Genomic DNA, 17,595 nt, shown 5'->3' with positions numbered 1-17,595 from the left:
TACTTATTTTGTATGTTGATACTTTTTTTTATATTTTTTGAAAAATATTTTTCACTCAACTTCCATGCATTCCGTCGTCTGCGCACGTACCATCATTGTGGCGGCTGTTGGCTTTGTTTAGGACAAAGATGTTTATTTTATCCGTTTTCCACCATGACACATCATCTAGAAGGTGGCACTGCAACGCCACTCTGGTGGGGTCAAGTTTGCCAACGGTCTGGACGGTAAAGATCAAGTGGGTTCTGTCCAGTTGGTTCACGTGCGTTGCTTAAAAGTTGTGTTTACGCTTGATACTGTTTTGAGACCACCAATTGGCAGGTTTTGCAATGCGGTATGGCGGTCTCTTCCTATTTTGGTTCCACGAAATGAAGTTGTCAGCGATCACGTACTGGGTCTCGTACGCGCGGCGGCAACTGCCATGCTCAGTTGGCAGGCTAGCCAGGGCAAAACCTTCACTGATGGTGACTTCCAACAAACTCTGCTCCACGTACGCATCAAAGCTTGGAAGTCGTGCAACATTTGTCTTTTTTTCTATAGCTGATCAAGAGTTAAAATCACAGCTCGGAGGGCGAGTTGGTATTATCTATTACCCCTTCCAATGCTTGAAGAAGATAATTCCGATGATTGAAAAGGATACTTCCAACTTTCACGGTTACTCAGATCTTCAAGCTTTTCATGATTTTCCATTGACGTATTCCTGCTTATTATCATCCACAAAATTGGAAAAGGTCCCTATCAAATGCTCTCTGCAAGCTGAAGTTGAAAAAGGGGAACTATTGAATACTACAGGGCATTGCTAATGCGTACCTGATCCAGTTCAGGAATCGTTCTGACCACTCAACTTCCAAATTCTCACAATAGATAACCTGCTCGCTTGTACTAGGTATCGCCATAGAAGAATCCGTATCTTTCGTGAAGCCTGAGGTCATTCATGTACGTACAGAACAATCATAACCTCTGTAAACTAATAATAAACGACCATCACTAATGATATGGTCGGTTTTCTAATTATTGTCACAGTTTTTGAGCGATTGTTTGAAGAAAGATAATAAAATTGCATCTGATAAACTAATGGATTAAAGTTCCCTATTTTTAGCGAGTTTTCGTTGCACATACTCCTTCCATAGACATTAACAAGAACAAAACACCATTTACGAGTAAAAGAAAAGAATATAAAAAGCTTTTGTTAGAGCGCTGTCCCATGAATCGTGTGACTCACGAATTCCATGGCCATCTTCTGGAAAAGTTTGCACACTCCTGCTTGAAAGAGCTCGTAAAATCCAAAGCGCACATCAAGAACGCTCAAAGTTCGTCGTTTACAGGGTTTCCCACGATGTATTGGTCAGTTCCCATGATTTTTGGTGCGTTCCCACGATTTTATGGTCGTATCCCATAGATTTTTGGTTCGTTCCCATAATTTTTGGTATTTTCCGATTGGATATCAATACAATTGGACCAAACAATTCTGGGAAACGACCAAAAATCGTGGGAACGCACGAATAAAATATGGGAATCCACCAAAAATTGATGGGTACCAACCAATAAATCGTGGGAAACCCTGTATGCTCACTATCCTGGTTGCGATGCATTTTTATTACCTATTGCTGGTTTCTGTTCATTGCAAGGGTACTTTTCTCTTATCCATTGATCCTTTGCACTGTTCTGTACTGGTATCGGTACTTGTGTGTGTGTGTGTTTGTGTGTGTTTCGGAGTCCTATCCATCCCATGTTGATGTGATCCCGGTTCTAATGGAAATCACTTTACATCTACTCTTTTACTGCCCTGTTCTGGTTAGTTTATGACCAAATGCGAGTGATTGCCCTGACCTTGGACTGAGAAACCGGCACTCCAAATAACTTAGACTCCTGGGCAGTGATGAGACGTTTGGAGTTGGAGTCAAACAACGTCTAGGAAGAAAATTCAACCTTAGTATTATAAATGTTTGACATTTTAGAGCAAACGCTGAGTGAGTGAGTTTTTTTTTTTTTGGTACAATTTTTGGACTCTAATGCTATTAATAACAAATGATTTTCTGTGATTAACGACTAAATAACGATAGAGCAGCAGATCAACATTGCAAACAGAAATTACTCTATAATAACGCTTTAAATTTCCACAAACAAACATTCCAAGAATATTTTCAAATGTCAGATAAAAATGCCTTCAATAAGTTGATTTACAAGTATGACTATATTTATGAAACCTTGTTAATGCATAACCGCACGAATAAAAACGATTCGTTCTATCAGTTACGCTATGAGGTTAGTTAAGTAAAACAACCTTCACAACCCAAACAACTCTGCGGTGCAACGTTATCAGCTACATAAAGTAATACAAACGCTAATAATCGCTCTTATCAACGTCTCTCATGTTCATTTCAGTTCATAATCGGTACTACAATATAAATTTCGATTTGTTTCGATCGTACGTGGAACGCATACATAGGAGAAAAAAAACACAGCAACACAATCCTCCACTGCCTCTTTGGTACCGTCGCTTCCAGAGTAGCACAGCTTCTAAGACATGGCGTAGTTCATCAAGAATTTCTGCAAAATAAAACCAAACCCATTTAGTTGAATGAGCACCGCTTTTTTTTTTTGAAAGATATTTGAGCCCAGAATCAATACCTTGACCGGTGGCAATGCATTGGTCAGTGTTAGCCCGATGCTGCGCAGGGCGACGGTCGGTACGAAGTCGGTGGTGTAAAGCCGCTGCAGGCTGTGCGTGGTGAGCAGGACGGGCACGTTGTGCTTCAGCCGCTGCTGCTCGTACTTGAGCAGCTCGCTGACGTTGCTGATGCCGAGCCCGGCATAGTTCGCGTCGGCCAGCACGTCCACCAGCGTCTGCACGTCGCCGAAGCCCAGATTAACGCCCTGCCCGGCCAGCGGATGGACCCGGTGCGCTGCGTCACTGCAAATGAGAAGGGTAGAACGGTCGTCAGCTACTTGTTGTCGTCCCGGTGCGACGCATTTCGTTGCAGTTACCCAATCAGACAGACGCCCTGCCCAACGTAGGTGCTCGTGTGGCCGAGTCCGAGCGGGAAGGCGGCCCGCGAACTGGCCACTTCCGCCTCGACAACTGGTGCCGCTTCCAGGCGCTGCCCGGTCGTTTGTTTGATCAGCGAGTGGACACCCTTCATCACATCGTCGACCAGCGTGTTCCGAGGCATCGGTTTGTGCTGTACGGAAGAGGAGAGAGAGAAAGCGAGGGTGTGAAACTCGTTGACAGATCTGTGCCGAGTGGGACAGGACTTACGAAGGCGGCATTGACGGCCGCAATGAAGGAGTCGCCGTCCAGCTGAAGCAGTCGCTTCGCCTCCGCCACACCGGTGGACCACACGAGCGAGCTGGTGTCGTCGCTTAGGGGGAGTAGTGCGATCGGGCCGGTCGGCAGGAAGCGCTGCCAGGCGGTCACGTTGTCGCTTGGCGCGTTGGCCAGCCGAAGCGTTGCCACCACACCCATCTGGTTGTAGGCGAGGGCAAAGTTTTGGACGCCCATCTGCCGGCGCACCAGGGAGTTGTAACCGTCAGCACCGACCTGAAATATACGGAGAGAAAGAGAGAGATAGAGTGAGTAAGAGACAGATGTGACAGAGAACGAGACCATTACTCATCTCGACGGTGGACAGAGGAATGGAACGTGTCTTAATTATAACAGCTTGACAAATGTGATGTTTCTTGCCGCTCGACCCAGCTAGCAGACTGCCTTCCCCCACAGACAAGATCTCCCAAAGCCAGGGAGGTGTACCGGATGTACGCTTGTTGTCTCCCGCGCGCGCGCGGCACTCTGCAGCGACGAAACCAATCAACACAGGCTCGTTAGAATCCGCTGGGTGTCGCTAAGTTCCCGGGATTCGCGGCGAATCACTCATCCTCGCGAGGCGAGGCGAAGAAATGACGAGTGCTAATTAGCAACACTGCCTAACACATACACACACACACCTCTCGCTCTTCATTCGCCATTCCTCCCATTTGGTGTTTTGGAGTACGTTCCCCACGAGGCAGAAGAATACGCTCCACGCTCAAATGTTCGCCCCATGCGTAACCTTTCTATCGCTCACTCTCTAAGCAAGTAGAGGATCATATCCTTCCTCTAGGCCGCAAACGGCCTTTTCGTACCACGCCCCCCCCCTCTGTGCCTTAATGGCGGGCGACGAATTTCCATCTCAATTTCACCATTCCGCCATGTTCTTCGGCGATGGTGTCAGAGATTTTCCGTTTCGAATTGGATTTTCCCTCTCAGTGTGTTCCACTACGATTTTGGAGGAGAGGGGGTTGCTCTTTCTTGCTCATTCCCACTCTAATTGGACGAGGGTACACACTCCATTTGGTGCTTATTTTCCGACCCATCACTTCCCCCCCCCCCCCCCTCAAACCACTAGGGGATGTTCGTGAGGGTGGACGCAACAACACAAAAAAAAGAACATGCCGCCTGTGCACACACACACGCCTGTCCCTGGCATGCTTGTTCGCACCTTGCTGAGATTCGCGCCGAACGAAATGAGATGTGTGTTTTGCGCAGTCAGCCGGCGCCCGCCGCCCTTTATCCCGCGATCGAATGCAGCACGCAGTTTTCCGCCCATCCGGTTCGCGGCTGTGATCTTACGTTTGCTGCTCTCTTTCAATCTCTCGCTCGCTCGCTCTCTCTCTCTCTCTCTCTCTCTCTCTCTCTTTATCTCTCCGCATCTCTCGCACCGTGTTGTTCTCCGTGGTTCGTGTAACATGGATTTTTCTCACCATTTCAATCCCACCGGGGCTTAGAAAAACCGGCGCGGGGAAACCGCTCGATCGTCGCTGTTGCTCGGAAGGTGGGAGAAACCGGGGGGACGCCCGGGGGACGAAGGAAAGCGCCGGCAATGCTGGGTCGCAAGGGGAGGTAGGATCGGCGGTCGTCCTTGGGTGTCGGTTGGGTTTCACCGGCGTCCAAGCTGACGTTCAGTCGGCGCGTGGTGTTCCAACGGTTCGGAAGAGAGGCATCAGCTTTCCAATCTTTTTGTTGTAGTTTTTGTTGTTGTTGTTGTTGTTGTTGTTGTTGTTGTTGCAATTGCTTTAACAGTGCACCTGGAGTGGCTACACAGGCAACATCGTGTCGTGCATATATAGGTGAACCGTGTGGCAGCCCCTTTGTGAACCGCCGAGTGCCGGGTTACAGTCAGATCAACCCCGCACGGCTAACAGACACACAACTTTGCGACGTTGACAGCGTGTACATCAGGTAAGGCTGCAACATAAGCGTCACACATTTCTGGCACGGGTTCGCTTCAATCAACCTCCGTTTTGTTTTTGTGGAGCTCCAGCAACATCTTCACGCTACCCGACGACGCACGTCATCAAACGCTCAAACAATTCAAACCAGCAAAAAGCTGCCACTGACATCTGCCCCGACAAGGTGACAAGGTCCCAATGAATTCCAGAACAGTGCGCCATCAAACGCTTGAGAGATGATGGTACAAGATATTCAAAAGGAGACAAAAAAAAAACTGCACACTTGCAGCCGTGATTCACACAACGTTCCGGTGGGGTAGTTTGAGGATCTCTTTCCAGAACTCTTCCGCTCCAGAGCGAAGAGGTTTACACATTTCTTCTTTTAAAACTGCCCTCCCCATTCGGTACAACCGTTTTGCAACAATCTTCACGACCGAACGGTATCGGTTACAAGATTTATGAATACCGTGGGACCATTATCGGACACCATAAATATTGCTAATTAAAATTGCATCAGCATTCAGCACCTCGCGCCCATCGCCCCGTAGCACACGTCCCTGCGAACGGAGGGGCGCGGCACACGCACTCAAAACCTCATTTAGCCGGATGCCGAAAAGCTGAATATTTTGTTTACAAATTCCAACCACCGCAGCCGCAGTAGATCTAGTCCCCCGCCGCTCGGGTTCTTGCCTGGTTGGTTGCCGTGTAGGGCAAGTGTGCCGCCCGGTAGAATACGCCACTCAAGAGAGTAGTGTTTTTTTTCTTATGTCGATTTTTTTGTTGTTGTTCGACGTACTTGGGCGTATCCGATGGGGAAGCATTGATTAGATCCAGACGGTAATGAGATCGTCAGCAAGACATCAGTTGGCGTTGGATGATGTTGTTGTTCGTTTTCTTTCAAATTAAACCCATTTTAGATTGAGTAGGTATCTGCTCTCGTTGCCCGTGTCCCATCCTCGGGACTCCATCATCCAGGTCGCTCAAGTACCTTGGCAGTGGATCCAAGATTATGGCCAAACTCCAAGTGTCGGCGAACCTGCGGTGAAATTGGCTAGGAGCGTGTGATACACTAAACAAATCATTCGTTGCCTGCTTAAATAACGCTCTACCCACGCTAATCTCGGCTCCCTTGTGGGGCCGTGTTGAATGGATATAGTTCGCCCCCGGTCTCCGGTCGCAATGATCTTGTCGCTCTTCCTTCCTCGGCAAGAAGGCGGTGAGGGGGAGTGACCATATATTGTGTTTCAAGGAACCTAACACACTGTTACACGGGGGATCAACACCAACAGCCACTGCCAGCGCGGGGTCCCATTAGATCGATTTTTTGTTCGTTTCGGCTGCATTGCAGCGCGGTTGTGTGCTGCGCTTTTTGTTGTTCTAGTGGGCCAGTGGCAAAGTGTGGATAGGCCCACTCCAAAATCCGCATCTACTGCCAGACCATGTAAGGGGGCGGGAGGGCTGCGACGTTGATGTTTGGTGGCAGCGTTTACATAAACATTCGCGCGCGAAACAATTCCTCTCCCCCTCCCCGAGAGGGAAGTGGTCCCAGGCCACTGAAACGGTCCCAAAACAAGGGACCCGGCGGGTTCCATGGATTTCCACCGAAGGGTTGTGCCGGTTGCGCCGCGCGAATGCGTGCAAGCTGACGCGTGGCCCGACGATCATCTCCTGCGCCTGTCCGGGTGCAGGGTTTTCCCACAGCTCCTGAATACAAATATTTTGCATGAATAATGTTATACTAATTGATTAAGTAGCTAAAGTAAATAACAGACCACCACCTCGATACAAAATCTCACAGAAGAGGAGCCCCGCACAACGAGTTTCATCCGTTACAGTACGAAAAACTCGTTATGCGGGGGAAACTTTTCCCCATAAAATGTGTATGGAAAGTGCAATAATTGCAATAACGTTTGGTGGGTTACCATTTTTTTTTTATTGCGTTACCACGATTTTTTGGCCGTTTCTCAGAATTTTTCGGTCCAATTGTATTGATATCTAGTCGGAAAATACCAATAAATTATGGGAACGCACCAAAAAATCATGGGAACTGACCAATAAATCGTGGGAAACCCTGTAAGCCTGATCGATTGATTTAGTGTTTAATATTTCCCCATTACACATCAACCAAACGCTGGTGTCGTGTTGCCACAAGCGAAACAGGAAACATTCGCATGTGTCAGAAAGCACTTTTTTGTAGATGATCCATCTTTACATTAAAGCTTTATCCAATTAGTTCCTTAAATCGTGTTATGTCACTGGTTAAATCTCTTCCATCCGACGCTGGATCTAATGTTCAGTTTCTTTGCGCTACGTACGCTCTACGCCATAGCCATAGATACTGTCGGCCGTTAGGATAGAGTTCAGAAATATCCCATTCAAATCATTGCCGACCATTCGGTGACATTGGACCGCGCACTTGCATCAAAAGGGCAGTCGCGCAAAAATGACGTCACCTTTCAAGAGATTCTGCCGTAGTCTGCCATCTTCTAGAATAAAAGCCGTCGTTGGATTTTGCTCTCTTCTCGCTGGCCACCTGCTGGCACACTGTCCGTGTCCAGGGGCTCTTCGCGCTTGCCGAGCAAAACCGTCACCTCCGGAACCCTGAAGCCGCCGCCGCAACCACCACCACAGGAACCCGCCATCCCGCCGCTCCGGAACCGAAAACCCTAACCGATGATGGGCCCATCTTCTCGCGACTTTCTGCTTCCTCTTCACGCTTGCCTGGGCTTTCGAGAGATACTTCTTGCGAAACGCTGGTCCGAGCTACAGTCAGATCCAACGTGAGGGGAACTAGCGCCCAAGTGCGCATCCACAGGTCTCTGGATGGACCGCGCAAACTCCTATGGCACACATGCCATGGCACATCGACGAAACATCTTCTTCGGTGAAACATAGCAACATTCTAAACGTTGCCAGGAGTGATGAAGTAGACACAAAAGCTGGGCGCTCGTCGAGTCAGGTCTCCACCAGCTTCTTCCAACTGGAACAGCGTGAAGACGTTTTTCTATACACGTCGTAGCTTCTATTGCATGTCTGATGCCCGTCTTCCGAGGAGACAAAAAAATAAGTGAAGAGAAAAATTGGCCAGACAGCAAGCTGCAACGAAGCGATGGGCAGGTTGCACCATCGCTGACGTCTCCAAACCGGCCATCACGCAGCGACCATACGCCTTAGAAGAATGCAGTAGACACACACGCGCGGTTGTAGACCAACTCCATTCTCCGCCATCAGATACTTTAATCCACAGCCACTTATTGCCAACCAGTGGCCCAGTTGGAGTAGTAGTGCAGCTGGATGAAACTGACCAATCGTCTGGACGCAATGGTACGAAGACGATAGGCATCTTTGAAAACGGTCGCTAGTAATTTGCCAAACTGGAAACAGCTTCCATATCTTTCCCGTACGCAGGTACGCCTAAGCGCGAGCCAGGAGTTGTCTTCGGCGCGTTGCACAATTCTATGATGAGGAGATACAATTTTATGATGAGGGGCCCGGGTATTGGATGGCCTAATGAACCGATTGGAATGAGCTGGAGCAATCCCTTTCCTACAGACGTAGCAAATCCAGTACAGTGTGAGCAAAAATTCGTTCCCCATCCTTCGCAACTGCGTGTATTCTGAAGTGTGAAGGCAGTGGTAGTCCAGGCAATGGAGGAGCGCAACCTGAGAATAGGGAGGTGATAAGCAAATCTACACCACACCAACAGTTGCACCTGCTCGCTGTCTCTGGTCGGGATCAAATCGTCTTCACAGCGGGTCGCCACCGCTTTTTAGCCGAACGGACGTCCCTTGAGGTCTCGCCGAGCTCTCTCTCTCTCTGTCTGTTACACATGTGATTGTGCGTCCTTATAGTTCTATGATTGTATCCCATCTCAATACGACGCTGTATCCTAAAAAAAGGGGGCGAAGCTAAACAGCTCGGTGTGCATTAAGCGAGTCAGCACGACTCGAAATGGTTTCGCAAATCTACTCTTCTGGCCGTTTACTAAAACGCCATGAGGCATCACTCGGTGAGATGTGAGAAACGTACGTGAAGGAAAAAGTGTTACGTATTTTCTTTTTTTTTTGCGCTCTATTGCTGCACCACATGGCAGGTTTTGCTGAGAGGAAAAACAAAAAATATCGTTGAAATTAAGTACGATTGCAAAAGATACCTTTCTTCTTCGGAAGACTGCTCTGTCACGCCGGCTAGCCGGAAGCTTCTCCATCATTGGGACACGGTATGACGGGCCTGTTTCCCCACTGTTTTTCCACCCCACCGAGGTGAGGTATAATACGACATCTTTTTTTCCTGTCACAAAATAAGTAACTCACTTCTCACCGAGGATTGGCCCAACACTCAAACCCATTTGCATTTGATACTTAGTGTAGAAAGGTCGAAATTGATCCCAAAGCCACGAATGTCTCACGTGGGCCCCGCGTGGGCGAAATATTCGTCAGATCTGGGTGAACAAAACGGGGTTACCCGTTGCCGTGAAAGCGCAGCTGCTGGCCCTTAAGTATACAGTGGTAGTGCCGGCGGTTCTCATAATGGTCGAAAGACGGATGGAGGCAGTCGAGAGGAGGTACGGCTGTCAAAGAAAGCTAAGATTTGCCCGATTTTGCCACGAAAATACTTTGCATATGATAGAGAGAAAAAAAACAAAAGTACACCCATTGTATACCCGCCTGGAAGCTTGGGTAGAAGATGTGGCCTTCCTTGAAAGGTTTTCCATCAGTGCCATTCGCTTTCCTCGTATGTCTCTCTCACTCTCTGTTTTTTTTCGTTCGCCTCCTTTGCTTTTGCTCGAAGCAGGAATGCAAAACGCCGCCGCTAGAACCGTCAAATAGAAAAGTGCTCTCCAGTACCGTAAGCTTCTTTCGCCCTTTAGTGAAGGATGTACATCCATTGGCCACACTCTATAGTAATGCAAGTCAGGTCCCATAAAAAATTCTGGCAAGGAAAAGCAGAGTTAAGATGGGAGAAAGATGCGTAGCTGTCTCGACCGGTGCTGAAAGTAGAAGAGAAAATGCAACGAAATTGTTAATACATACAACATACAGAAGACATGGTTGGAATGTGAAAATCGAATCAAGATAGTCTAACAATGATATCGAACAAAATATAACAGTCAGTAGAGAAGGGTCTCTTTTGATTGCTAGTTATGAAAGAATAAGGCTAACCGATCGAAATCTAACATTGCTCTCACTTCCGATGAACACTACCTATGAGTCATCGAATTATGAGTGAGTAACAAAAACTTTTTGTAGCGGCGCAAACAAATAAATTTAATTATAAGATGGGATTTCCATGACTCATACGAGCTTCAAACACTCATCACTAGAAATTACACGCAAATATGTATAAATCGTGTATAATTCCATTGAAGCCATAACAGCTACCAGTCTCTATCCGATATGATTTAAAATACTTATGAGTTTATACTTATACTTCAAATACTTATAGTATGAGCTTCAAGTTTTCGAAAGTGTTTCTGTTCCTGCAAAGAAACCGAACCAACTAAAAAGGAAAACCATACGGCTTTGCTTTGCTGAAGCATCAGCAAAACTGCTTTTGGTGTGGAGAAGGACTGAAGTAGCAACCGGAGCAAAGCAATGCGACATACGTCAAAGCGCAGAGCAGACGTGACCGCCAGTCGTGACTCTGGAAATCGATGGAAAACTGGTTGCTCCCTTGCAGAGTTTTTTCCTCTTCATTTTCCTTTTGCCTCTTTTCAAAGCAGTTTGCTATTCCGCAGTCTGGAACGCATGAGCTCTAAAAATAAAACCGCCCACTTTCACTTTGCCACGATCGCTCCAACTCTGGGGTAGAGGACCGTCACCACCAGCACCACGGAAGCAGCCCCAGCGGCGTGGCAAGGCAAGCCACTCGGCAAGATGGCAGACATTGTGGATCGGTAAGTTGGCACCCTGGTGGGAGGGAACGGTAAGGTTTCCAATCGCTTCGGGAAAGGGAGACTAGGTTATTGGCCGTTCCAATACCTATGCAGCTAGTGGTGGGAGGTCTTTCGTGGAGTGTTTACCACACACAACAGATAATTTTGTTTGAACAATTGCAAAACATCCCCATTGCTTCGAGGCTTAGGGGCATTACATTGCTTGAATGGTAATAGGTTCCCTAGCCATACTGCTTGAAGTAGCCAGCATTCCTGGTTTTCGTATGCCGTGTATTTCTCTACTCCAGATTATAATTGGGACCTTGCTATCGCACGATCATTCCCTCAGATGTCATCTCAGACATTGAAATTTGAAATTGGAACAGCTCATCGCTTGAAGGCGGTGGTGAGCGACCAACTAATATTTCAGCTCCCAACCTTCCCCCCCCCCTCCCTCTTTGTTTCCCTCATATCTCCACCATAATGAGCACATCAGGGGGTAAGAGGGAGGAGGGGGAGGCATTTGATCATCACCAGTGCACGTCGTATCGCGTCTTTGCCTTAGTAGGCGCATAGGAGTGAGGGTACCCGTACCCAAAAGCAAGCTGTGCAATGACGCAATACGGTAGAAGAATAGCGCTGCACACACGACGCGGTCACAATGGCGCCGTACGAACCAACAGGTATCGGTCGTCGCCATTAGACGCCCGTCGACTGTTCTCGCAAACGGCGTAGCAACCATTTTGTGACGTGTTGCGTCGCAGCTTCATGGTCATTTGTCTTTTCATTATTTTTTTTTCGTTCTCCAGCGACGCGTCATACGCGAAGCATCTGCTGAATGTTCGACCCCGACGAATGGAAAAACGGATTGTACCGTAAGCGGTGCCTGCAAGGGGGAGCAGCAGCGAACGTGACAGCGCAACACGAAAACCGTTGGAGAAAAACCTCAATCCTTCTAGACGTTACGATCTACCTCGACCTCGCGGTTGGAGTCGCGGAAGCCAAACAGCGTTGGTCTGTGTCTATTTTTTTCTGAAAAGGCTATTTTTAGCTATCCCCAACCTTAACGATAGGCAACATGCGGTTGGTAGCGAGATAGACGATTAAAACAACAACAGCGGGTTTGATCAAGACAACGGATTCATCATCGCATAGCGCCTCTCTCTCTCTTTCTCACTTGTTCTCACTCTATTTCGATATCTCTTTCCTACCAACATCTGTAAAGCCATTGCTTCCCATGCCCAGTCGCCCGACTCGTTTTCTGGGCCGATTTTTGCTCTTTCCATCATGGCGACAGCAGTCAATTGTTTCCTGCATTTTGAGCGTCAGGCAGTCAGGCCACAATGAGGCCACGACGAGGCTTTGACCTTATTCCCTCACCCCTACCTATAGCCTCTTTCTAATACGCTGCACGACAGTCTACAAGCCTACAGTTTTGCGACGCCATTTCCTATTGCGTCTTTGTTTTAGTTTTCTAACCTCAACTGCGCGTCTGTGTTGCCTTTGTAACTAGGTTTTTTTTTTTGCTTTTTCCTATCCCTTTCCTTTATAAAATGCATGGATTTTAAGCTAAATACATTTCCATTATATCACAATGCCTACTACTACACACACACGCGCACACACATCTAGAAACGCCAACGCACCTGGTTTTCCGTGCATCGTGAAGCTGCTACTGTCACAATGAAGAAGAAACAACATCTCGTTCATTCTGCATTCACACAAACGCACACACACAAGCACTATTTCTCGGCTAGCTTGCTTTCTCGCTTTCAAATACAACGACACGTCACGTACGCCACGGCGTTCAGCAGACAGAGGAAGCACAGGGCAAAAAGCAGCACCAGTCTCGGTCGACGGCTCGCACCTTTCTGAGCGTAACGGACGTCGCTTTCGACGAACTAACCCCTTGCGCCAGCGACGACGATACACGCTATTGGTATGTGTGTGTGCGAGCGAGCGAGCGAGCGAGTGCGAGTGTATGCGTTGGTAGGGTGCATGCGGATGCACTGCAACGGTCAAATGAATGTAAATGTATGGTGGTGATTGGGGAAACGGGAATAATAGATGGTAATGCAACAACAAAAAAAAAAAACGGTTGCTCGAGGTTGGAGGTAAAGGTACAAAAAAAGACCTTTGATTTTACTCACAGCGCTTACACCACTACAGGAGAGCGTGGAGAATGGATGGATGAATGGCTATTTTCCCATACAGAGCAAACGCTTCGCACGTTTTTACACAAATACTGTGTGAGGAGCAAACGGGCATTACATTTGCAGTGCAATCAATAAAAACTGCTGAAATTGTACATTTAATCATACATTTTTAAAAGAGCTCAATTTGCTCGTTCCCCCGTGCTAGGTTCATTTTTTCGCTCAACACATTTTCGGTGTGACACATTTAAAAAGAAAAAAAAAAACGGGTTGATTGCAACACAAACGAAGCGCAGCAAGGCCATGTGGAAACGGAGCTGGGATTGGTGTTGGTTTATCATCAGCTGGCCTTCAACGGCCGTACAAACGCACACCACAAAGCGAAATACCAGAGCAACTCTACTACCAACAAACGCACACACACTGAGCAAACGTTTCGAAACATGTCTCGACAAGGTAGCAGCTCTGTTATGTGTGTGCTTTTGTGCTTTTTTTAAATATAATAAATTGATTTCCTCGTACGTCTGACAGGACCGAGTACCTTATTATTCGTCTCTGTGCGAGATTGCACTGAAGTCGATATTTAATTGCTGCGCACGTCGCAAGCATATCTTTTTTTTTTTTGAGCGATGAAGATTATGTATTGCGTCTTTGTCCGCTGTGATTTACACAGTACGTCACACAGTAGCCAGGGCTGGGGGTCTGGGCAACGAAACGCCACGGGGGTTAACTGGGTGGTTTGATTGAAGCAGGAAGTCATCGACGATCGAATTTCGGGCAACATTTTGGCATAATTAAAACGTGTACTTGTGTGTGTGTGTGTACCTTGTCGATGAAATAAAATGGCTCTTTCTAGAGAGCTTTTGTTTGCCAAAAGGAACTAATATTTGTATGTAAATGTATACCCAAACACGTACCTGCTTTTCCATGCATCTTCGTAGTTAGACACTTTCACCTCAACACCTCAACTCACTCACACTCACTCACAAACACACACACGCACACACTCATACAGATAGAACAAGTAATGGCGTGCTGGAGCGATGGGCAAGCAGCACCAGTCTCGGTCGACGGCTGGCACCTTTCTGACGCTGAACTCCGCTCGATGGGCCGTCTTCTAGCAGTGTTTCCCCCCATCCCGGCCCCACCGTTATTCAGTGCGCGGGCGCAGCGTCTGTGTGTATGTGCACGCACTAGCAAAAGTGCATACTTGTCCCGGTGTGCGAGTGTGTACGTGTGCCACACGGCGGGAGGCCAAACGTGGCAAAGCCGAAAATGCATCGGTCGCGATCGGTTTCCCCGTGCAGCCGAAGCAACCCTGGGGCTTGGCAGGGGTTTTCTATTTCAACTTCAATCCGCAACAGTGGGCAACCCTGGGGGGGGGGGGGAGGAGTTAGGTAGAGGAAGACTTCGATAACACATTTTACTTATTTTGTATGTTGATACTTTTTTTTATATTTTTTGAAAAATATTTTTCACTCAACTTCCATGCATTCCGTCGTCTGCGCACGTACCATCATTGTGGCGGCTGTTGGCTTTGTTTAGGACAAAGATGTTTATTTTATCCGTTTTCCACCATGACACATCATCTAGAAGGTGGCACTGCAACGCCACTCTGGTGGGGTCAAGTTTGCCAACGGTCTGGACGGTAAAGATCAAGTGGGTTCTGTCCAGTTGGTTCACGTGCGTTGCTTAAAAGTTGTGTTTACGCTTGATACTGTTTTGAGACCACCAATTGGCAGGTTTTGCAATGCGGTATGGCGGTCTCTTCCTATTTTGGTTCCACGAAATGAAGTTGTCAGCGATCACGTACTGGGTCTCGTACGCGCGGCGGCAACTGCCATGCTCAGTTGGCAGGCTAGCCAGGGCAAAACCTTCACTGATGGTGACTTCCAACAAACTCTGCTCCACGTACGCATCAAAGCTTGGAAGTCGTGCAACATTTGTCTTTTTTCTATAGCTGATCAAGAGTTAAAATCACAGCTCGGAGGGCGAGTTGGTATTATCTATTACCCCTTCCAATGCTTGAAGAAGATAATTCCGATGATTGAAAAGGATACTTCCAACTTTCACGGTTACTCAGATCTTCAAGCTTTTCATGATTTTCCATTGACGTATTCCTGCTTATTATCATCCACAAAATTGGAAAAGGTCCCTATCAAATGCTCTCTGCAAGCTGAAGTTGAAAAAGGGGAACTATTGAATACTACAGGGCATTGCTAATGCGTACCTGATCCAGTTCAGGAATCGTTCTGACCACTCAACTTCCAAATTCTCACAATAGATAACCTGCTCGCTTGTACTAGGTATCGCCATAGAAGAATCCGTATCTTTCGTGAAGCCTGAGGTCATTCATGTACGTACAGAACAATCATAACCTCTGTAAACTAATAATAAACGACCATCACTAATGATATGGTCGGTTTTCTAATTATTGTCACAGTTTTTGAGCGATTGTTTGAAGAAAGATAATAAAATTGCATCTGATAAACTAATGGATTAAAGTTCCCTATTTTTAGCGAGTTTTCGTTGCACATACTCCTTCCATAGACATTAACAAGAACAAAACACCATTTACGAGTAAAAGAAAAGAATATAAAAAGCTTTTGTTAGAGCGCTGTCCCATGAATCGTGTGACTCACGAATTCCATGGCCATCTTCTGGAAAAGTTTGCACACTCCTGCTTGAAAGAGCTCGTAAAATCCAAAGCGCACATCAAGAACGCTCAAAGTTCGTCGTTTACAGGGTTTCCCACGATGTATTGGTCAGTTCCCATGATTTTTTGGTGCGTTCCCACGATTTTATGGTCGTATCCCATAGATTTTTGGTTCGTTCCCATAATTTTTTGGTATTTTCCGATTGGATATCAATACAATTGGACCAAACAATTCTGGGAAACGACCAAAAAATCGTGGGAACGCACGAATAAAATATGGGAATCCACCAAAAATTGATGGGTACCAACCAATAAATCGTGGGAAACCCTGTATGCTCACTATCCTGGTTGCGATGCATTTTTATTACCTATTGCTGGTTTCTGTTCATTGCAAGGGTACTTTTCTCTTATCCATTGATCCTTTGCACTGTTCTGTACTGGTATCGGTACTTGTGTGTGTGTGTGTTTGTGTGTGTTTCGGAGTCCTATCCATCCCATGTTGATGTGATCCCGGTTCTAATGGAAATCACTTTACATCTACTCTTTTACTGCCCTGTTCTGGTTAGTTTATGACCAAATGCGAGTGATTGCCCTGACCTTGGACTGAGAAACCGGCACTCCAAATAACTTAGACTCCTGGGCAGTGATGAGACGTTTGGAGTTGGAGTCAAACAACGTCTAGGAAGAAAATTCAACCTTAGTATTATAAATGTTTGACATTTTAGAGCAAACGCTGAGTGAGTGAGTTTTTTTTTTTGGTACAATTTTTGGACTCTAATGCTATTAATAACAAATGATTTTCTGTGATTAACGACTAAATAACGATAGAGCAGCAGATCAACATTGCAAACAGAAATTACTCTATAATAACGCTTTAAATTTCCACAAACAAACATTCCAAGAATATTTTCAAATGTCAGATAAAAATGCCTTCAATAAGTTGATTTACAAGTATGACTATATTTATGAAACCTTGTTAATGCATAACCGCACGAATAAAAACGATTCGTTCTATCAGTTACGCTATGAGGTTAGTTAAGTAAAACAACCTTCACAACCCAAACAACTCTGCGGTGCAACGTTATCAGCTACATAAAGTAATACAAACGCTAATAATCGCTCTTATCAACGTCTCTCATGTTCATTTCAGTTCATAATCGGTACTACAATATAAATTTCGATTTGTTTCGATCGTACGTGGAACGCATACATAGGAGAAAAAAAAAACACAGCAACACAATCCTCCACTGCCTCTTTGGTACCGTCGCTTCCAGAGTAGCACAGCTTCTAAGACATGGCGTAGTTCATCAAGAATTTCTGCAAAATAAAACCAAACCCATTTAGTTGAATGAGCACCGCTTTTTTTTTTTGAAAGATATTTGAGCCCAGAATCAATACCTTGACCGGTGGCAATGCATTGGTCAGTGTTAGCCCGATGCTGCGCAGGGCGACGGTCGGTACGAAGTCGGTGGTGTAAAGCCGCTGCAGGCTGTGCGTGGTGAGCAGGACGGGCACGTTGTGCTTCAGCCGCTGCTGCTCGTACTTGAGCAGCTCGCTGACGTTGCTGATGCCGAGCCCGGCATAGTTCGCGTCGGCCAGCACGTCCACCAGCGTCTGCACGTCGCCGAAGCCCAGATTAACGCCCTGCCCGGCCAGCGGATGGACCCGGTGCGCTGCGTCACTGCAAATGAGAAGGGTAGAACGGT

At 46.8% G+C, this 17,595-nt stretch overlaps 1 protein-coding gene and 1 long non-coding RNA gene across 3 annotated transcripts in view; both read right to left on the bottom strand.

The window, feature by feature from the left end:
• Positions 1-2,168: 2,168 nt before the first annotated feature.
• Positions 2,169-17,595, bottom strand: part of LOC120905901 (ubiquinone biosynthesis monooxygenase COQ6, mitochondrial) — a 28,200-nt gene continuing 12,773 nt past the window's right edge. Inside the window, exons 3-6 of one of the 2 annotated variants that reach the window (XM_040317216.1) lie at positions 3,257-3,538; positions 2,986-3,179; positions 2,629-2,911; positions 2,169-2,547 (exon numbers count right to left, since the gene is read on the bottom strand). In XM_040317216.1, coding sequence (XP_040173150.1) covers positions 2,518-2,547; positions 2,629-2,911; positions 2,986-3,179; positions 3,257-3,538 — 789 coding nt within the window. In that variant the 3' untranslated portion in view covers positions 2,169-2,517. Of the gene's footprint in view, positions 2,548-2,628; positions 2,912-2,985; positions 3,180-3,256; positions 3,539-16,829; positions 17,207-17,287; positions 17,571-17,595 lie in introns of those variants that run through there. The other variant, XM_040317215.1, reaches the window with a different exon arrangement.
• On the bottom strand, positions 8,165-14,144 carry LOC120905902. The gene is made up of 2 exons (XR_005739952.1): positions 12,727-14,144; positions 8,165-10,195 (listed from the first exon to the last, which is right to left on the bottom strand). It is a non-coding gene; the product is annotated as an uncharacterized LOC120905902 (long non-coding RNA).

The sequence above is a fragment of the Anopheles arabiensis genome, chromosome X, assembly GCF_016920715.1.
Source record: "Anopheles arabiensis isolate DONGOLA chromosome X, AaraD3, whole genome shotgun sequence".
Classification (NCBI taxonomy): Eukaryota; Metazoa; Arthropoda; class Insecta; order Diptera; family Culicidae; genus Anopheles; species Anopheles arabiensis.
The sequence above is the reverse complement of the archived record's forward strand: the minus strand, read 5'-3'. Positions and strand labels throughout refer to the sequence as shown.